We start from the raw sequence: 21,576 nt of genomic DNA on the forward strand, positions 1-21,576 counted from the left end.
CAAACCCTGGTCCTCCTGATCTCAGTCCCTGAAGTAGGTAGAATTACAGGCATGAATCACCATGCCTGGCCGTTCTTCCATTTTTAGGAGTCTAAGCAAAGGAAAATGGACACAGCTGCACACACTCCCGCTAATGAGCAAGTCACTGCTGCTCCAGGTGCTCCTCCCCAACTTCCTGACCCTGGCCCCGGCTTCTGCAGGCAGCGCACTTTCCGGAGGTGTTGTCACTTTTGTTACAGCCAGGTAGAGCTGGTGTGGCTGGGCCACACACACTGCCAGCTGATGCTGCTCGTGGCTGTGTTCAGGGTCCTGTGATCACAGTTCTGTGCTGCTCATGGCTGTGTTCAGGCTCCTGTGATTGCAGTCCTGTGCTGGTCGTGGGCTGTGTTCAGGGTCCTGTGATTGCAGTCCTGTGCTGGTCGTGGGCTGTGTTCAGGGTCCTGTGATTGCAGTCCTGTGCTGCTCGTGGCTGTGTTCAGGGTCCTGTGATTGCAGTTCTGTGCTGCTCATGGCTGTGTTCAGGGTCCTGTGATCGCAGTCCTGTGCTGGTCGTGGGCTGTGTTCAGGGTCCTGTGATTGCAGTTCTGTGCTGGTCGTGGGCTGTGTTCAGGGTCCTGTGATTGCAGTTCTGTGCTGGTCATGGCTGTGTTCAGGGTCCTGTGATTGCAGTCCTGTGCTGGTCATGGCTGTGTTCAGGCTGCTGTGATTGCAGTTCTGTGCTGGTTGTGGCTGTGTTCAGGGTCCTGTGATTGCAGTCCTGTGCTGGTCATGGCTGTGTTCAGGGTCCTGTGATCGCAGTCCTGTGCTGGTCGTGGCTGTGTTCAGGGTCCTGTGATCGCAGTTCTGTGCTGGTCATGGCTGTGTTCAGGGTCCTGTGATCGCAGTTCTGTGCTGGTCGTGGGCTGTGTTCAGGCTCCTGTGATTGCAGTCCTGTGCTGCTCGTGGCTGTGTTCAGGGTCCTGTCATTGCAGTTCTGTGCTGGTCGTGGGCTGTGTTCAGGGTCCTGTGATTGCAGTTCTGTGCTGGTCATGGCTGTGTTCAGGGTCCTGTCATTGCAGTTCTGTGCTGGTCGTGGGCTGTGTTCAGGGTCCTGTGATTGCAGTTCTGTGCTGCTCGTGGCTGTGTTCAGGGTCCTGTGATTGCAGTCCTGTGCTGGTCATGGCTGTGTTCAGGGTCCTGTGATTGCAGTTCTGTGCTGGTTGTGGCTGTGTTCAGGGTCCTGTGATTGCAGTCCTGTGCTGGTCATGGCTGTGTTCAGGGTCCTGTGATTGCAGTCCTGTGCTGGTCATGGCTGTGTTCAGGCTCCTGTGATTGCAGTCCTGTGCTGGTCGTGGCTGTGTTCAGGGTCCTGTGATCGCAGTCCTGTGCTGGTCATGGCTGTGTTCAGGCTCCTGTGATTGCAGTCCTGTGCTGGTCGTGGCTGTGTTCAGGGTCCTGTGATTGCAGTCCTGTGCTGGTCGTGGGCTGTGTTCAGGCTGCTGTGATTGCAGTCCTGTGCTGGTCATGGTTGTGTTCAGGCTCCTGTGATTGCAGTCCTGTGCTGGTCGTGGGCTGTGTTCAGGGTCCTGTGATCGCAGTCCTGTGCTGGTCGTGGCTGTGTTCAGGGTCCTGTGATCGCAGTTCTGTGCTGGTCGTGGCTGTGTTCAGGGTCCTGTGATTGCAGTTCTGTGCTGGTCATGGCTGTGTTCAGGGTCCTGTGATTGTAGTCCTGTGCTGGTCGTGGGCTGTGTTCAGGGTCCTGTGATTGCAGTTCTGTGCTGCTCGTGGCTGTGTTCAGGGTCCTGTGATTGCAGTTCTGTGCTGGTCGTGGGCTGTGTTCAGGGTCCTGTGATTGCAGTCCTGTGCTGGTCATGGCTGTGTTCAGGGTCCTGTGATTGTAGTCCTGTGCTGGTCGTGGGCTGTGTTCAGGGTCCTGTGATTGCAGTTCTGTGCTGCTCGTGGCTGTGTTCAGGGTCCTGTGATCGCAGTCCTGTGCTGGTTGTGGCTGTGTTCAGGGTCCTGTGATTGCTGTTCTGTGCTGGTCGTGGGCTGTGTTCAGGGTCCTGTGATTGCAGTCCTGTGCTGGACGTGGCTGTGTTCAGGGTCCTGTGATCGCAGTTCTGTGCTGGTCATGGCTGTGTTCAGGGTCCTGTGATTGCAGTCCTGTGCTGGTCGTGGGCTGTGTTCAGGGTCCTGTGATTGCAGTCCTGTGCTGGTCGTGGCTGTGTTCAGGGTCCTGTGATTGCAGTCCTTTGCTGGTTGTGGGTCGTGTCCAGGGTGCTCAGGAGGTGTCCTGTCTTCCAGGAAGCCCTCCGGGGAATGTGTCATGAGGGCTGTGAGGAAGGGCCAGTGTCAGGTCCTGGTAGCTAGGGCCACCATGCCTTTGCTCCAGGACCTTGGACAGTACCCTGGGGCCTAGTACTGAGCTGGAGGGAGCCAGAACCAGAGCTGCAGAGAGAGTGCACCCCGTTCAGGGCAGCACCTGCATGGGGGCCTCCTCTCCTCCTTCCTTCCTGCGTGTCAATGTCCCAGAGCGCAGAGCCGGCGTCTGTGTGCCCAACAAGGAACCAGACAGGCATGGCCAAAGGTGTGTGTCAGGCAGATGGACAAGCAGCTGCACACAGCAGGAAGTCCACGAAACACAGAGAGAGGTCAGGAGGCTCCGCTGGTGGCAGTGATGTTCATGTGGTCCTGGAGATGGGATGTGGCTGTCACCCAGTCCTAGGGGAAGAGCCAAGAGTCTGGCCGGGGTGCTGGTTGCTGGCACGGCACGCACAGCAGGGGCCATCAGGTGGCTGTCCTGATCGGACCATGGCCCCTGCCCAATGCCACCTGTGGCCCTGCGGTGCGTGGCACGGGGCCTCAGGCGAACGGCGCAGATCCTGCTCTTGGGGGCTTTGTCCTGCGTGCCATACAGCCACTGAGTGCTTCAGAGGAGGGAGCTGTGGCAGGATTCTGTTCGGGTAGAATGGCCAGACTGCCCCTGCCACGGGACAGACGCAGGTCCAGTGGCAGCTGCGTTGGAGCCAGGAGCGAGGCCCAGAGCGGAGGGCAGCCGCTCTCGCCCCAGGCCCTGCAGATTGAAGGTCACCCCATCCTTTGCTCTCTGCTTTCTACGGGCTTCTTCCCTGTCTTTTCAGGTGAACCTTTTAGGGGAAAACACATTCTATTCAAAGCTTGTTTTGCCTGGCCTCATTTTACCAATCTAGAATAATCCATGGTAATGTGGCTCAGTGGTAGAGTGCTTGCCTAGCATGCACGAAGCCCTGGGTTCGATTCCTCATTATATCATAAACAGAAAAAGCAGGAAAGTCCACTGTGGCTCAAGTGGTAGAGCGCTAGCCTTGGGCAAAAGAAGCTCAGGGACGGTGCCCAGGCCCTGAGTTCAAGCCTCAGGACTGGCAAAAAAAATTGTTACTTTGCCTTTGGGTCTTGACTATAGTTCCTGACGGTGCAGTCCTGTGGGTGCCACAGCATGCCAGAGCGCTGAGCAGAGTCGAGTCACACTTCTGTCCACGCATTATCTGCACTTGGCAAGACTGAGAAGAAAAAAATAAAACAGAGGACACACGATTGGTCCAAGCTCACATGTAGTACCAGCACTCGAACCCAGGGCCATCTGCCTGCAACGCCCACCGCTGCTCCACGGCCTCCGGTCTGTGGAGCAGATCGTGACGGGCGCAGAGACCCAGGCTGTCCCCGCAGCTCTGGAGCCCGCTCTCAAAAGCCCTCACCCCCGTCATGCAGAAGCCGTTGGCTTTCCATGTCCAGCCCTCCCAACGTGCAGTCCCCTCCTGGGGGCAGCACTTCCTGCTGCCAAGTGTTGGACCCTCTCTAACCGCTACAGCTGCCCAATGACCCCTTATCGTGACTGGACCCTGTCCTTCCCTGGGCTTCTGGGGAGGCTCAGGCTGGGCCTGATCATTTCAGCGTTCGCCCACCGCGGTGGCTCCTTCGCCCTGGCATGCACCGGGGTTTCGTTCCTAAACGATCGTATTTAAATTTAAAGCACAGTGTGACTCATGCTTAAAGGGATGTGCAGGCCCCAGGCTACTGAATTCTATCTTACACTGCTGGTGCTCTTACGTGACGGGCTGCAGAAATGAGTTTGGAAACCACTGGGAAGAGACCCACTCTGTGGAAGCTGCTCGAGTCAGACCTCAGTGGTCTGGAAGTCAGGCCTGTTTGTAGCTGCCTTCTGTGGTGTAGACCCTGGACCCTGGGAGAGATTCCAGGTCTCAGGGTCAGGGCGCAGAGGGGGTGCAGCGGGCCCATCCAGGTTGGAGCATGCGCTCACACAGGTGCTCACATGCACACCCCAAATACGCACTGTCAGGTCTGTACACATCTGCCCTCCTGTCCTTGCTCACACACCTCGGTGGCTGAGCGCACGCTCACGTGTATTTGTGCACACAGCCTCACAACCATGCCTGGCATAGTGCCCATGTACATTCATTCACGCATGGATATTTCGGGGGAGGAAGGGCAACCCTCAGCTCCACGCCCCAGCTTCCAGCCCAAGGCTGAGGTGGTGCAGGCTCTCTCTGCCCTGGCTGCAGACACCCCGGGGGCAGCTTGTGGCCTGGCCAGCTGGGTTTTCCAAAGGCCCCCAGGCAGCCAAGCAGGAACACACGGTCCCCTGACAGTCCTGGAGCTCCCTTCCTCTGCTCCTCGCCATCCACACAGAGCACTGGGAGTGTGCAGCCCGCCCAGGAGACAGATCACAACCACCACTGTGCCGTGCAAGGCTCAGCTCGTGGAAGAAGCAGCAGCAAACAACGCTCTGCAAAGGACTGTGCCCAGATTGCAGGCTGGGACGTCCTTGGACAGCGTATGCCACAGTTACACGTTGGATGTTACTATTCTTTCGAATATTTTTGAATACTTCAAGCATGCTATAATGTTGGGCTGTTTCCGCTCACCGCCAGGGCCCCCCTGTCCACGCTCCTGAGGCTGCTGTGCACCAGCCAGAGGCAGGCAGGGTCTGAGGATCTGAGTGTGTGGTCACCAGGCCGTTTCCTGCCCGTTCTGTGGGTAGGGAAGCAGCAGGCTGCCCAGCAGGTAAAAGTGGTCTCAGGATGGCATTAGATTCGGCCTTTACTGTTGTGTCCTGGGGCCACAGTGACAAGATCCCCCGCCAGCAAGAAGCTGAGTGCCCCGGGAATCTGTCCGGTCCCAGTGGTGGAGGGCAGGGTGTGGGCGGGCGTCTGAGGGGCCCCTTCCCCGGCTGCCCTGGCTGTGGCCCAGCCACTGCCCCTCCCCAGCTTGTGGTGGCTCTCCTGCCTCTCAGCAGGACACCGACCACACTAATCCGGGATAATTCCAGACCCTTCCACTGGGTGCTTCCGCAGACCCTTGGCGGGTCACCGATTCCGGGGGTTTGTCGGGAGCCTCTCATCTTGGGGTCACATCTGCTCACGTGGGCTGGACACTGGGCTTCTGACCACTCTGCCCTCCTTCCGAGATCACCCCAGTAGATCCACTTCGCAGGAGATCCACCTCCCGCTCCGCCAGCTGGGTGTCCAGCTCCTCTGCCGCCAGGCCAGCTATGCCCGGGTGGCGGAGCCCTGCCGGTGCACGGGCGTCCGGTTCGGGCAGTGCTCAAGTGGAGCCCGTCCTCTGCACGCCTCCCTGGGCGTGGTGAGGGCTGAGGTTTCTGCAGGCTCCACATCAGACACAGCTGCCGTCTTTCCCTAACCGCCAGCGGCGCTGCCCAGTGCCGCTGTCCCTAGGAGCGCAGGGCCTGCGTGCGCCGCTCCCTGGCTGAGCCGCTGCATTCAGCAGACACCATCAGCACTGAGCACGGGGCGGGGCCCCTCTGGGCGGGGATGCGGCGCTGCTCGAGGCCGGCAGTGGCTGCCGCATTCTCCCGAGGTGTGCCGCAGGGATGTGGGGACCAGGGAGGCCGCCGCGCAGGGGTGGGGCGGGAAGAGCCGGGCCTGGGTCCGATCTGTCCGCACCATGGCGCAAGGATGGCAATGGGACCAAAGGAAGTGCCAGGAAAAGGCGTGCTGGGCTGCCTCACATCCGAGCTAAGACCCTGGGGCCACAGGATGTCTGGCGGCGACAGGGAGCCAGGCTGAGGAAGGAGAGGGAGCACGGGGACTTGCCGGGGACCCTGTGAGCCTTAGGGCAGCGGAGGGCATTTCCTGACTGTGAAGCGTTCTCCGCTCCGGTCTGCGCGTGGCTTGGTGGGAGCTGAAGCTCGTGGGAGCCATTCCCGCCGCAGGGCGGGCGGTGTCTGCCAGTGGCCTGTGCTGAGTTGCTCTGAGGCCTGGGGCGGCGTCTACCCACGACCAGGGAGCCACAGGGGCGGCGCAGGCATGCGGGCCTGGCCTCCCAGCAGCGCTGTCCAGCATCCAGTCCAGGGCTGTGCTTGGAAGTGGGGTCCGGGCCCCTGAGCCAGTCCCTGGGCTGCCTCCTGGCCAGCGCTGGTCCCCCGGGGCCAGGTCCATACCTGCTGCCCCAGGAGTAGAGGAGCAGGGACGCTGGTGGGCACTCAGAGAAGGCACCAAGATGTGTCTGGCACTCAGGGCCGCCCGACCTGAGCCAGAGGCCGCCCGACCCGAGCCAGAGGCTGCCCGACCTGAGCTAGAGGCCGCCTGACCTGAGCCAGAGGCTGCCCGACCTGAGCTAGAGGCCGTCTGACCCGAGCCAGAGGCCGCCCAACCCAAGCCAGAGGCCGCCCGACCAGAGCCAGAGGCTCCCCCGAGGACGCCAGCTGGAGACATCTGCCTTAGGTTCCTGTTCTCCCAGACCACTCATTTCCTGGATTCGTACTTCTTTTCTGGTCCCTGCCTGCTCCTTCCTCCCTCCCTCCCTCACTCACTCACTCCTTCCCTCCCTTCCTCCCTTCCTCCCTCCCTCCCTCCCTCCCTCCCTCCCTTTCTCCCTTCCTCCCTTCTTTCCTTCCTTCCTTCCTTCCTCCCTTCCTTCCTCCCTCCCTCCCTCCCTCCCTCCCTCCCTCCCTCCCTTCCTTCTTCCCTCCCTCCCTCCCTCCCTCCCTCCCTTCCTTCCTTCCTCCCTCCCTCCCTCACTCACTCACTCACTCCTTCCCTCCCTTCCTCCCTCCCTCCCTCCCTCCCTCTCTCCCTTTTTCCTTCCTTCCAGTTATTGGTTATGGTTCTTGAACTTAGGGCCTGGGTGCTCCCTGAGCTCTTTATGCTCAAAGCTAGTGCTCTACCACTTTGAGCCACAGCTCCACTTCCAGCTTTTGAGTGATTAATTGGAGATAGGAGTCTCGCTGGGAGATAGGAGTCTTCGTGCTGGCTTTGAACCGCGCTCTCAGATCTCAGCCTCCTGAGTAGCTGGGGTTTTGGTGTGAGCCTCCAGCACCGGCTTTGCGCCTCACTTTCTCACTTGGACAGAACCTCGTCTGAGGAGGTGCGTCTCACGGGAAGAACCTGCGTCTCCTGCTGTCCTCTGCTTGCCCGCAGGCATCAGGAGCTGTCATGAGGAAATGTCATTCCTGAGGGTGAGGGTCGTGTGTTGAGATTTCCAGGAGAAAGACCACATGTGGCCAGGAGGAAGGAAGCGGGAAGGCACCAGTTCACCCCATGGCACCAAGGCCCTGGTGCCGACCGGAGCTGTGGTACCGACAGGCAGCGGCAGCCGGCTGGAGCTGTGGTACTGACTGCAGCTGTGGTACTGACGGGCAGCTGTGGTACTGACTGGAGCTGTGGTACTGACTGCAGCTGTGGTACTGACGGGCAGCTGTGGTACTGACCGGAGCTGTGGTACTGACTGCAGCTGTGGTACTGACCGGCAGCTGTGGTACTGACCGGCAGCTGTGGTACTGACTGCAGCTGTGGTACTGACTGCAGCTGTGGTACTGACCGGCAGCTGTGGTACTGACCGGCAGCTGTGGTACTGACTGCAGCTGTGGTACTGACGGGCAGCTGTGGTACTGACTGCAGCTGTGGTACTGACGGGCAGCTGTGGTACTGACGGGCAGCTGTGGTACTGACGGGCAGCTGTGGTACTGACGGGCAGCTGTGGTACTGACGGGCAGCTGTGGTACTGACTGCAGCTGTGGTACTGACCGGAGCTGTGGTACTGACTGCAGCTGTGGTACTGACCGGAGCTGTGGTACTGACGAGCAGCTGTGGTACTGACTGCAGCTGTGGTACTGACCGGCAGCTGTGGTACTGACTGCAGCTGTGGTACTGACGGGCAGCTGTGGTACTGACTGCAGCTGTGGTACTGACCGCAGCTGTGGTACTGACTGCAGCTGTGGTACTGACTGCAGCTGTGGTACTGACGGGCAGCTGTGGTACTGACGGGCAGCTGTGGTACTGACCGGCAGCTGTGGTACTGACCGGAGCTGTGGTACTGACCGGAGCTGTGGTACTGACCGGAGCTGTGGTACTGACCGCACCTGTGGTACTGACGGGCAGCTGTGGTACTGACGGGCAGCTGTGGTACTGACTGCAGCTGTGGTACTGACTGCAGCTGTGGTACTGACGGGCAGCTGTGGTACTGACGGGCAGCTCTGGTACTGACCGGCAGCTGTGGTACTGACGGGCAGCTGTGGTACTGACTGCAGCTGTGGTACTGACGGGCAGCTGTGGTACTGACTGCAGCTGTGGTACTGACGGGCAGCTCTGGTACTGACTGGAGCTGTGGTACTGACGAGCAGCTGTGGTACTGACTGGCAGCTGTGGTACTGACTGCAGCTGTGGTACTGACTGGAGCTGTGGTACTGACGGGCAGCTGTGGTACTGACTGCAGCTGTGGTACTGACGGGCAGCTGTGGTACTGACCGGCAGCTGTGGTACTGACCGGCAGCTGTGGTACTGACCGGAGCTGTGGTACTGACCGGAGCTGTGGTACTGACCGCAGCTGTGGTACTGACGGGCAGCTGTGCTACTGACGGGCAGCTGTGGTACTGACGGGCAGCTGTGGTACTGACTGCAGCTGTGGTACTGACTGCAGCTGTGGTACTGACGAGTAGCTGTGGTACTGACGGGCAGCTGTGGTACTGACTGCAGCTGTGGTACTGACTGCAGCTGTGGTACTGACGGGCAGCTGTGGTACTGACGGGCAGCTGTGGTACTGACCGGCAGCTGTGGTACTGACGGGCAGCTGTGGTACTGACTGCAGCTGTGGTACTGACTGCAGCTGTGGTACTGACGGGCAGCTGTGGTACTGACGAGCAGCTGTGGTACTGGCGGCAGCTGTGGTACTGACTAGAGCTGTGGTACTGACTGGAGCTGTGGTACTGACGGGCAGCTGTGGTACTGACTGCAGCTGTGGTACTGACGGGCAGCTGTGGTACTGACGGGCAGCTGTGGTACTGACCGGCAGCTGTGGTACTGACCGGAGCTGTGGTACTGACCGCAGCTGTGGTACTGACCGCAGCTGTGGTACTGACGGGCAGCTGTGGTACTGACGGGCAGCTGTGGTACTGATGGGCAGCTGTGGTACTGACCGCAGCTGTGGTACTGACGGGCAGCTGTGGTACTGACTGCAGCTGTGGTACTGACTGCAGCTGTGGTACTGACTGCAGCTGTGGTACTGACTGCAGCTGTGGTACTGACTGCAGCTGTGGTACTGACCGGAGCTGTGGTACTGACGGGCAGCTGTGGTACTGACTGCAGCTGTGGTACTGACGGGCAGCTGTGGTACTGACTGCAGCTGTGGTACTGACTGCAGCTGTGGTACTGACCGGAGCTGTGGTACTGACTGCAGCTGTGGTACTGACTGCAGCTGTGGTACTGACTGCAGCTGTGGTACTGACCGGAGCTGTGGTACTGACTGCAGCTGTGGTACTGACTGCAGCTGTGGTACTGACGGGCAGCTGTGGTACTGACTGCAGCTGTGGTACTGACTGCAGCTGTGGTACTGACTGGAGCTGTGGTACTGACCGGAGCTGTGGTACTGACCGGAGCTGTGGTACTGACGGGCAGGGCTGGACACCGGTGCCTCGGGGCATGCTCCTCCTCCTGCTGCTCTGAGGCCTGAGGCTGGAGGTTTGGGGAGTTCCTGGGAGGGTCTGTCACAGGCCTCTCCCACCTCTAGCTCTGGCCATGGTCCTGTGAAAGCCTCCCCCAGCTTCCACCTTCCACCGACTGGTCTTCCCAGCATTGCCCGGGTGGGTCCCTGCAGTCGGGGACTGCCGTAAGGCCTTTGCCCGGGCCGTCCTCAGGAAGTCCTCCCAGGACCCCAGGCCTGCTGCCCTCAGGGAAAAGAAGAGCTTCCGCTAACCCTCCGCAGTGTGCCCTGTCGTGACTCTACCATAAGCATGGTTCCTATTACACATTTTTAGGACAAGTGGATGGCATGGGTGAGTGCCTGGATGGACGGATGGAAGGATGGATGTGGATGGGAGATGGATGGAGAGATGGATATGGATGAAGGGTGGGTGGGGGTGGCTAGATGAATGGATGGATAGATGGGTAGGTTGGATGATGGATGGATGGATGGAGGGTGGCTGGGTGGGTGGTGGAAGGTGGCTGATGGGTCTGACCTTTACAGGGGTCAGCCCCCATCACCTGCGTTGGGGTGGAGATGACGGGCTGGGTGGACGCGGTTGTGCAGAGGTCTGTGTTCCCACGTCTCCCACAGCAAGACGCACCCAGACAGCCCCGCAGCATCTCCTTCCTGGTACCCAGGCCTTGCAATGGATTTGGGGATTCTGGTGAATCCATGATTGTGTAGCCAGAACAGCTTGCAGTACTGTCGGCTTTCCTGTCGGTGTTCACTCTTGCTTCACGGACTGAGAAGCTCAAGGGAGTGAAGGCCTTTTTATATCTATATACTCGGTTACTAAATTCTTTGCTGAGCCACATTCATTTGGGCTTTGCTATGGTCTGGGTGTGTGTGTGCCTGCCAGTTCTAAGGCTTGAACTCTGAGCCTAGTATTTTACTCCACTTGAGTCACAGCTCCACTTTGGGCTTTTTGTTTGTTTTGGTAGTTAGTGGAGATAAGAGTCTCTCAGACTCTCCTGCTCAAGATGGCTTTGAAGCCATCCTCCTATCTCAGTCTCCTGAGAAGCTGGGATTCTAGGCCACAGCACCGGGCTCGCTACGGTCTTTTGAAAAGGTGACTGGAATTAAGCTTTTGAGTAAAATGTGTTTGTCTGCTGTATCAGGCTGCTGAATGAAGCTATGCCCTGGGCTCCCAACCTTCCAGAAGCTCAGCTTATAGCGTTACCCACTTCTACAGTGAAACCCTGGGCTGTCAGAGAAGAGCTTTGGAACCGTCGCACAGTGCTGCAGCCTCACTTGGCTGCACCTGGGCACGGGCTTGACCCAGACCTTTGGGACTGATGTGACCAAGTCCCCCTGTATCTCTCTACCAGACAATGGTGTTTTGAACTTCCGTGGGCAGAGTGGTGGGCATGGCCACAGAGCATGTGGAAGCTGCGGAAGGCCGCGAATGGACTGGGCGGATGGTGGGGGGCACCCTTGCGAATGGATTTCAGCACGTGGATGTTGTTGCAGCCGAATGGCGCGCCGGTCCAGCCTCTCTTCCACACTCAGCTTGGCTCCTTTGTCTCTGTCCTCTACCCTGATGGCTATTTTCCTCTAAAATTTCATGAGGAGTGGAGGAATGTAGAGCACCTGCTAACCATGCATGAAACCCTGAGTTCCAACCTCAGTATCACCAAAGAAGGACATTTATTCTGGCAAAACATATAGATAGATAGATAGATAGATAGATATAGATATAAAACACAAAATAATTATCAATTGGTCAGGTGCCACTGGCTCATGCCTGTCATCCTAACTACTCAGGAGGGTCAGGACCTGAGACCTCAGTTCAAAGCCAGCCTGAGTAAGGAGGTTCTGTGAAACTTGTTTTTTTTTTTTTGTCAGTTGTAGGGCTTGAACGCTGGGCCTGGGCGCTGTCCCTCAGCTCTTCAGCTCAAGGCGAGCGCTTTACCACTTGAGCTACAGCGCCACTTCCAGTTTTCTAGTGGTTTATTGGAGATAAGAGTCTCACAGACTTTCCTGCCCGGGCTGGCTTTGAACCTCCATCCTCAGATCTCAGCCTCCTGAGTAGCTAGGATTACAGGCATGAGCCACCAGCACCCAGCTTGTGAAACTCTTTAATGGCCAAAAAGCCAGAGGTGGAGTTATAGCTCAAGTGGTAAAGTGCCTGCCTTGAGCAAAAAAACTAAGACACAGCACCTGGGCCAAGTTCACGCCCCAGGACCAGCATGTACTCCCACATGCATGCACACACACTCACACACACAGTTAGTTTGATCTCTCTCTATTTTTGTCAGTACCAGGGTTTGAGCCTTAAACATTTGTTCAGTTTCCTGCTCATAGCTGGAGCTCTGCCATGTCTCCCACCCTACTTTTTGCTGGTTAATGGGAGATGGAGTCTTGTGGGCTTTTTCTGACCTAGCTGACTCTGACCTACAATCTCTCGGAACTCAGCCTCCTGAGGAGCTAAGGTTGTAGGCCTGAGCGCCTGGCGCGTGGCTTTCATGTTCACGGTCTTAGTTCCCAGCTCGGTGGCACCGTGATGTCACGTGCACATGATCCATCTGTGCATAGTCCCTGTCGCCGTCACCCCAGAGTGTGCTCATCTTCCCACACTGTGCCCACCCCCCCTCGGCCCCTCCGCTGCTGTCTTCGCTGGCTGCCTGCTCCAGGGACCTCACGTAGTGGGATTCTGCAGGAATTCACTGTAGGTCTGGCTTGCCCCGCTCAGCATGCTCCAAGGCTCAGCCAGACTGCAGCAGGTCTCTAAGTCTTATTCCTTGAGAGGGCGGAGTGATATTCCGCCACGGCTTGTTTCCTCCCTGGGCCCTTGGTGTCTTCCGTCTCTGGGCAGGGTGAGCCATGCCACCGGAGGAGGTCTCTGTGCATCTGTCATTGTCAGTGCTTGTGAGGCTGTCTACTTATGCTGGTGGCTATGCAATGGAAGCTGACGTCCCTCAGCTCCCAGGACGGGGCCGTGAGGGCCGCACCTCTGCTGGAGGTCAGAGGCCTCACCTCTGTAAACAGGGTGGTCTAGGTGTGCGGGGTGGGGTGTAGATCCTCGCTCGGGCCCAGCAGAACTCTGGGTTCCATGGCCTTGCACGCCATGCCCCCCCACACGTTTCTCTGGGTTCTAGGGAACATCCATTGCTTTAGGTCAGAGCGATGAGTCCCGGCGCCCCCTCCTCCAATAAAGGAAGGAGCCCACGGGGTTCCAGGGCCTCTCCCCACCCAGCCTCTCCCGTGCAGCCCCACGTGGCACCCCGAAGTGCTCCTTGTGTCTTGTCTTTGTGTTTCCGGATGGGTCTGACCTTGTGGGAGGAGGTGTCCTGGCCGCCGTGGTGCCTGTCCCTCCTCACGCGGGGCTGGCGTGGGCTTGCGTCCACACGCCGCCCTGGGATGGGCGGTCAGGTCCCCGGTTCCCCGCCGTGGCGTGCAGGCTTCGGCTCCTTTCCAGTTTCTTCTGGAGGCTGCCCAGAGCCACGGGAGGCCCGGGGCCGCAGGAGTGGGCGAGTGGGCAGGGATGGCACCAGAGCACTTCCTGCACGGAGGCTGCGCCAGTGCGTGCCCCGCCAGCAAGGGGCAGCTTCCTGGTCCCTACACATGCGCCTTCCTCCAACGCAGGGCCAGCGCTTGAGGAACACCACCAGCCGGGCAAACGGCCGGTGGCCAGTACCCCCAAAAGGGTAGGCCCAGAGTAGGCCTCAGGGGGCAATTTTAAGAATTGTAATGAACATTTCTAGATGGACAAAAAATTGCATACACAAAACAGCAGTTAGAATAGGAAATAAAGGGCTGGGAAGGTGGCTCAGTGGTAGAGCGCTTGCCTTGCATGCAAGAGGCCTTGGGTTTGATTCCTCAGTACCACATAAGCAGAAAAAGCCAGAAGTGGTGCTGTGGCTCCAGTGGTAGAGCGCTCACCTTGAGCTGAAGAGCTGAGGGACAGCGCCCAGGCCCAGTGTTCAAGCCCCACAACCGACAAAAAATAAACTCATTTCCATATTTTAGAGTTCATTTTGATTAGAATCATTTTATATGCTCATATGTACATAGCTATTGAGCTATTGTGGTCCTCTGCTAGGACTATTCCAGACATATGCTAATTACTACAAATGAGCGAAACCATGGAGCCTATGTGTCTTTAGGTCTGGCTTACTTCAATTAATTTTTTTTCAAGTCTTTCCATTTCCTTACAAATGGGTGATGTCATTCTGATCGAAGCACAGAATTCCATTGTGTATATCTTCCACATTTTCTTGATCTATTAATCTACTGAGGGGTATCTGGGTTGGTTCCAGATCTTAGATGATGTTCATCTTCAGTGAACATAGTTGTGTTGGTAGCTTCAGTGTGGTGTTGCTTGTGATCGTTTGGGTAAATGCCCAGGAATGGGATTACTGGATCATAGGGGAGCTCCATGTTAGTCTTTTGAGGAATCTCCATATTGCTTTCCAGAGTGATTTATATTTCCACCAGCAGTGTCGTAGTGTTCCCTTTTGGCCACATCCCTGCCAGCATCTGTTGAGGCATGAGACTCTTATCTCCAATTAACTGCCCAAAAGCTGGAATGACACTGTGGCTTAAAACAGTAAAGCACTAGCCTTAAGCACAAAAGCTCAGGGATAGTGCCCCGTCTCTAGTTCTGTGTCTTCTAAGGACACTGGTGGTTGGGTTGAGGACTGCAGAGTGGTTTTGCCCTTTGCTTAGTCACGGTGTACTCAGCGCAGGTGTACTCAGAGGTTCTGGGCCACGTTGAGCCCCCCACAGAGGGTGTGGCAGCCAGGAGCACGTCAGGAGACAGCGCTGGACAAGGACACAAAGGGGAGTGGCTTGAGCTTAGGAGACTCACCGGAAGGGTCCGGAAGGGCTTACTCCCAGGGCGTAGCCATCACGGTCCAGATGAGGTCGGGCACCGGTTCTCCAGGGTTCTGCCTGGTTCTCCAGGGGCTCACTTGGATCACATCAATGTTTTTTTTTCACACGGATGCCATGTGCAAGTCCTCTCGAGGAGGGCGGTAGTGGGGAGGCTGTTGCCTCATCCATCTGTCTGTCCCTCCGCCCGGCTGACCCCTGGGCTCCCTCAGCCCCCGGCACTGCCCCCACCCACCCTGCCTCCCTTCTCTGCAGCAGCTCCACCCCCAGCTCCTGCTCCTCAGACAAGACCGGGCTGGAGGGCAGCCAGGCTGCCATGCCTGTGACCCCCGCCGCCTCCAGAGAGAAGATCCGGTCCAGGTTCCACGGCAGCCAGGACCTCATCCACCGCCTGTTTGTCTGCATTTCAGGTGTGTGGTGGGCCGGGTGGGGGCCTGGGAGCCGCGGGGCCGGCCTCCCTGGCCGTGCGTGCGGTGGGCAGCGCGGACGTCAGGGCCCCGCTGTGGGGCTGTGGGCAGAGCCATCCCTCCACCCCTCTTGAGGAAGGCCAGCCCTGCCCACCAGAAAGGACGGGGGAGGCCTGTGCGGGGAGCGGAGCGGCTTGGGGCGCCCCTGGGGCCCTGCACGTGTGGTCCACACTGTGGCCCTGGGCATGTCTGGACGCCCCGCCTCTGATGGTGGCGGTGGCCCAGCGGGGGGCGGCTCTCGCGGGTCCCTGGCCGAGCAGTCCGCACGGCTGGGAGCTGTGGTGTGGTGCGGCCTTGCAGGAAGCACTCTCCCCCTCCGTACCGCCCCAGAGGCCGGGGCCTGCTGAGCCCCACCTAGCCCGTGGCACTGGCCTCCACTGAGGTCAGCCTTCCCTGTCCTTCTGTCCTGCCCCTCAGGTGTGGCTGACCAACTGCAGACGAACTATGCCAGTGACCTGAGAAGTATTCTCAAAACGCTGTTTGAGGTCATGGCCACCAAGCCAGAGGCAGATGACAGGGACAAGCTAAAGAAGGGTGAGTGGCCGCCCAAGAAGGGACACCGAACACACACCTCCCAGCCAGGGGAACGGGCAGTGCCTGAGCGAGCCAACCGCTCACCACTGGACTGGCATGACCAAATGTGCCAGGCTGTCCGCTGGGGACCGCCCATGGAGGTGGCCTCCCCTGCCATGCTGCCGGCGGCGACCCTGCTCCAGTCCCCGGCGGGGTCTGGAGGTCTTACCGCAGACAGATGCGGGAGAGACCTGCCCTCCCTCTTAAAAACTAGACCAGATGTGCCACCATGCCACCTCTGGCCATCTGTCAATACCTTCACAGGCCAGCCAGAGCGAGGGGTGTGGGCCCCCTTCCATGAGCAGGGGCAGTGTCCCCCGCGGGCTGCGGGCTGCCTCTGTGTGGCATGGCGCACATGGAAGGCACACGCATCACACCGTCACACAGGGCACACCTCCACGCTCCAGCAGGCCGCGTACGCACTGTCGGTGTCTGGCAAGGAAGAGGTGTCTGATGCGGGCTGGTCAGGTGCAGGGAGGAGGTGTTCGGACCCCTGCTCCCTGCTCCTTGCTGAGCTGAGATGCAGCTCAGGGCTTCTGCTGAGGGGTGTTTGGGTACCTGGCATAGTGCATCACCTCTGGAAGCCCAGCCCAGCAGGACGGTCCCGAGGAGCTTCTGTACTTACCAGCTTTGCCACCTGGAAGTCATAGATCAGGAACATCCAAAATGGGTACTCGCTCTCAAACAGGACTGTGAGCTGCCAGGCTGGACGCTCCCAGAGGAGGAGTGCTCCCAGGACGCTCCCAGGGGAGGAGTGCTCCAGGCAGGACACTGTCAGGGGAGGAGTGCTCCCAGGGAGGACGCTCTGGGGAGGAGTGCTCCAGGGAGGACGCTCCCAGGGGAGGAGTACTCCAGGCAGGATGCTGTCAGGGGAGGAGTGCTCCAGGGAGGACGCTCTGGGGGAGGAGTGCTCCAGGCAGGACGTTGTCAGGGGAGGAGTGCTCCAGGCAGGACGCTGTCAGGGGAGGAGTGCTCCAGGGAGGACGCTCTGGGGGAGGAGTGCTCCAGGCAGGACGCTGTCAGGGAAGGAGTGCTCCAGGCAGGACGCTGTCAGGGGAGGAGTGCTCCCAGGGAGGACGCTGTCAGGGAGGAGTGCTCCAGGCAGGACGCTGTCAGGGGAGGAGTGCTCCCAGGGAGGACGCTGTCAGGGGAGGAGTGCTCCCAGGGAGGACGCTGTCAGGGGAGTAGGGCTCCCAGGGAGGACGCTGTCAGGGGAGGAGTGCTCCAGGCAGGACGCTGTCAGGGGAGGAGTGCTCCAGGGAGGACGCTGTCAGGGGAAGAGTGCTCCAGGCAGGACGCTGTCAGGGGAGGAGTGCTCCCAGGGAGGACGCTCTGGGGAGGAGTGCTCCAGGCAAGACGTTGTCAGGGGAGGAGTGCTCCAGGCAGGACGCTGTCAGGGGAGGAGTGCTCCAGGGAGGACGCTCTGGGGGAGGAGTGCTCCAGGCAGGACGTTGTCAGGGGAGGAGTGCTCCAGGCAGGACGCTGTCAGGGAAGGAGTGCTCCAGGCAGGACGCTGTCAGGGGAGGAGTGCTCCAGGCAGGACGCTGTCACTGGAGGAGTGCTCCCAGGGAGGACGCTCTGGGGAGGAGTGCTCCCAGGCAGGACGCTCTCAGGGGAGGAGTGCTCCAGGGAGGACGCTCTGGGGAGGAGTGCTCCCAGGGAGGACGCTCTGGGGAGGAGTGCTCCCAGGGAGGACGTTGTCAGGGGAGGAGTGCTCCCAGGGAGGACGCTCTGGGGAGGAGTGCTCCAGGCAGGACGCTGTCAGGGGAGGAGTGCTCCAGGGAGGACGCTCTGGGGAGGAGTGCTCCCAGGGAGGACGCTGTCAGGGGAGGAGTGCTCCAGGGAGGACGCTGTCAGGGGAGGAGTGCTCCAGGCAGGACGCTGTCAGGGAAGGAGTGCTCCCAGGCAGGACGCTCCCAGGGGAGGAGTGCTCCAGGCAGGACGCTGTCAGGGGAGGAGTGCTCCCAGGCAGGACGCTGTCAGGGGAGGAGTGCTCCCAGGGAGGACGCTCTGGGGAGGAGTGCTCCCAGGGAGGACGTTGTCAGGGGAGGAGTGCTCCCAGGGAGGACGCTCTGGGGAGGAGTGCTCCAGGCAGGACGCTGTCAGGGGAGGAGTGCTCCCAGGGAGGACGCTGTCAGGGGAGGAGTGCTCCCAGGGAGGACGCTGTCAGGGAAGGAGTGCTCCAGGCAGGACGCTGTCAGGGGAGGAGTGCTCCCAGGGAGGACGCTGTCAGGGGAGGAGTGCTCCAGGCAGGACGCTGTCAGGGAAGGAGTGCTCCCAGGCAGGACGCTGTCAGGGGAGGAGTGCTCCCAGGGAGGACGCTCTGGGGAGGAGTGCTCCCAGGGAGGACGCTGTCAGGGAAGGAGTGCTCCAGGCAGGACGCTGTCAGGGGAGGAGTGCTCCAGGCAGGACGCTGTCTGGGGAGGAGTGCTCCCAGGCAGGACGCTGTCAGGGGAGGAGTGCTCCCAGGGAGGACGCTGTCAGGGGAGGAGTGCTCCCAGGGAGGACGCTGTCAGGGGAGGAGTGCTCCCAGGGAGGACGCTGTCAGGGGAGGAGTGCTCCAGGGAGGACGCTCTGGGGAGGAGTGCTCCCAGGCAGGACGCTGTCAGGGGAGGAGTGCTCCCAGGGAGGACGCTCTGGGGAGGAGTGCTCCCAGGGAGGACGCTGTCAGGGGAGGAGTGCTCCCAGGGAGGACGCTCTGGGGAGGAGTGCTCCCAGGCAGGACGCTGTCAGGGAAGGAGTGCTCCCAGGCAGGACGCTGTCAGGGGAGGAGTGCTCCCAGGGAGGACGCTCTGGGGAGGAGTGCTCCCAGGGAGGACGCTGTCAGGGAAGGAGTGCTCCAGGCAGGACGCTGTCAGGGGAGGAGTGCTCCAGGCAGGACGCTGTCTGGGGAGGAGTGCTCCCAGGCAGGACGCTGTCAGGGGAGGAGTGCTCCCAGGGAGGACGCTGTCAGGGGAGGAGTGCTCCCAGGGAGGACGCTGTCAGGGGAGGAGTGCTCCCAGGGAGGACGCTGTCAGGGGAGGAGTGCTCCAGGGAGGACGCTCTGGGGAGGAGTGCTCCCAGGCAGGACGCTGTCAGGGGAGGAGTGCTCCCAGGGAGGACGCTCTGGGGAGGAGTGCTCCCAGGGAGGACGCTGTCAGGGGAGGAGTGCTCCCAGGGAGGACGGTCTGGGGAGGAGTGCTCCCAGGCAGGACGCTGTCAGGGGAGGAGTGCTCCAGGGAGGACGCTGTCAGGGAAGGAGTGCTCCAGGCAGGACGCTGTCAGGGGAGGAGTGCTCCAGGGAGGACGCTGTCAGGGGAGGAGTGCTCCAGGGAGGACGCTGTCAGGGGAGGAGTGCTCCCAGGGAGGACGCTGTCAGGGGAGGAGTGCTCCAGGCAGGACGTTGTCAGGGGAGGAGTGCTCCCAGGGAGGACGCTCTGGGGAGGAGTGCTCCAGGCAGGACGCTGTCAGGGGAGGAGTGCTCCAGGCAGGACGCTGTCAGGGGAGGAGTGCTCCAGGCAGGACGCTGTCAGGGGAGGAGTGCTCCAGGCAGGACGCTGTCACTGGAGGAGTGCTCCCAGGGAGGACGCTCTGGGGAGGAGTGCTCCCAGGCAGGACGCTCTCAGGGGAGGAGTGCTCCAGGGAGGACGCTCTGGGGAGGAGTGCTCCCAGGGAGGACGCTGTCAGGGGAGGAGTGCTCCAGGGAGGACGCTGTCAGGGGAGGAGTGCTCCAGGCAGGACGCTGTCAGGGAAGGAGTGCTCCCAGGCAGGACGCTCCCAGGGGAGGAGTGCTCCAGGCAGGACGCTGTCAGGGGAGGAGTGCTCCCAGGCAGGACGCTCCCAGGGGAGGAGTGCTCCCAGGGAGGACGCTGTCAGGGGAGGAGTGCTCCCAGGGAGGACGCTCTGGGGAGGAGTGCTCCAGGCAGGACGCTGTCAGGGGAGGAGTGCTCCCAGGGAGGACGCTCTGGGGAGGAGTGCTCCAGGCAGGATGCTGTCAGGGGAGGAGTGCTCCCAGGGAGGACGCTGTCAGGGGAGGAGTGCTCCCAGGGAGGATGCTGTCAGGGGAGGAGTGCTCCAGGCAGGACGCTGTCAGGGGAGGAGTGCTCCAGGCAGGATGTGCTCATGGGGGAGAAGTGCTCCCAGGCAGGATGTGCTCATGGGGGGAGCTGCATGCATCACAGGGGGGGGCACACAAACCATGCATGGGGGAGAATACATGCATGCACCATGCACCTCAGCCTCCTCCCCCAGCATGAAGAAGGTCACCAGAAGGAGCCCTTTGGGTCATCCCTCGCGCTCCATGTGCTGAGGGGCCCGTGCCTTCTGGGAGCACCACGGTGGCCGCCAGGGGCCGCCGAGGACACCCGGCTCCAGCGGCCCCTCTCCTTCAGCGTCCCAGAGCCTGCGGAGGGCAGCCCTGGAGGACTGCGCGCTGTGCCAAGAGCCCCTCTCCTCCTCCGAGCTCGCCGCCAAGACCCGGGCCGGGGACTTGGAAGGTGAGTGGGGAGCGTGGGCCGGGCCTGCCCAACTGCTGTGGATGCTCTCGGCTTCCGCCACATGGGGTGCAGCTTCCAGGGGAGGCTGCCTCCGTCTCCCCCCCCCCCCCCCCCCCCGCCTCGGCTTGGCGCGCAGCCCCTTGTTGCCATGTGAACACAGATCTGTCATCCCAGCGGGCACAAACCAGATGATGTGGGGAGTCAAGGAGGTGTCGGGTGAGGGGCTGGCTGCCCCTGACACTCAGAGCTCACGGGCACCACAGAGCGGCCCTGCACGGCGGTGGAGGACACTCCGCACACTAACTGGGGACTTTCCTCACAGGGGGCTCTGGGGGCCTCAGAGCCTTCCCCTGGGAACTCCGGAGTCCCAGAGCCTTTCTTGTGGCCAGCGGGGCTGCAGACTGCCCAGTTTAGTGTTGTGAGATCAGGGGGACCCTCTCCGTTATCAGCCTGGAGTTGGCTGGAGACCAGACGGCTGAGCTGGCAGGAAGTCAGGGTCTGTTTGGGGGTACCCCGGCACCTTTGTGGGAGAGACCCCCACATGGCATGCCAGTCTGGTCCTGAGGTCTGGGTTCCTTCCAAGATGGATGACAGAAGACTGGCGGCACCAGGCGACCGGAGTCAGCAGAGGACACCCGGGAGAGAAGGCCTCGGTCTTCTGGGTGGACAGAGGGGCCTTGCTGCACACCCCAAGTCCAGGTGGCCAGGCCTGGCCTGCAGCTGGGGCGTGGTTACCTAGGTGATGGCTGAGAAGAACCCCTGGGCTGTAGTCTGTTCCTCAAATCACAGCCAGACACTGAAGTCCAGGACGGGGGGGGGGGGGGGGGGGTTGGGGGAGTGGGGGAGACGTCAGGGGGTGGGGGGGGAGGGGGTGACGGGGGGGGGGAAGGGAGGTCAGGACGCCTGCCCACCCACCCCACCCGGTTCATGGGCTCCTGGCTCTTGTGACAGATCCCCCTGAGTGGGTGCCAGACGAGGCCTGTGGCTTCTGCACGGCTTGCAAAGCGCCCTTCACAGTCATCCGCAGGAAGCACCACTGCCGGAGCTGCGGGAAGGTGGGTGTGCCCGCCCCCAGACCAAGCTCGGGTGCTGTGCCCGCCCCCAGACCAAGCTCGGGTGCTGTGCTCACCCAGCGTACCCCCCAGACCAAGCTCGGGTGCTGTGCTCACCCCCAGACCAAGCTCGGGTGCTGTGCCCGCCCCCAGACCAAGCTCGGGTGGTGTGCCTGCCCCCAGACCAAGCTCGGGTGCTGTGCCTGCCCCCAGACCAAGCTC

The 21,576-nt window shown here is 60.7% G+C and overlaps 1 protein-coding gene across 1 annotated transcript in view; it reads left to right on the forward strand.

Moving 5' to 3' along the window:
* Zfyve28 (zinc finger FYVE-type containing 28) overlaps positions 1 to 21,576 on the forward strand; it is an 85,173-nt gene that overhangs the window by 61,589 nt on the left and 2,008 nt on the right. The window contains exons 9-12 of the mRNA XM_042670995.1: positions 15,043 to 15,197; positions 15,672 to 15,788; positions 20,198 to 20,302; positions 21,254 to 21,357. Coding sequence (XP_042526929.1) covers positions 15,043 to 15,197; positions 15,672 to 15,788; positions 20,198 to 20,302; positions 21,254 to 21,357 — 481 coding nt within the window. The remainder of the gene's footprint in view (positions 1 to 15,042; positions 15,198 to 15,671; positions 15,789 to 20,197; positions 20,303 to 21,253; positions 21,358 to 21,576) is intronic.

The sequence above is a fragment of the Dipodomys spectabilis genome, unplaced genomic scaffold (genome assembly GCF_019054845.1).
Source record: "Dipodomys spectabilis isolate Male_0828 unplaced genomic scaffold, ASM1905484v1 ptg000594l, whole genome shotgun sequence".
Classification (NCBI taxonomy): Eukaryota; Metazoa; Chordata; class Mammalia; order Rodentia; family Heteromyidae; genus Dipodomys; species Dipodomys spectabilis.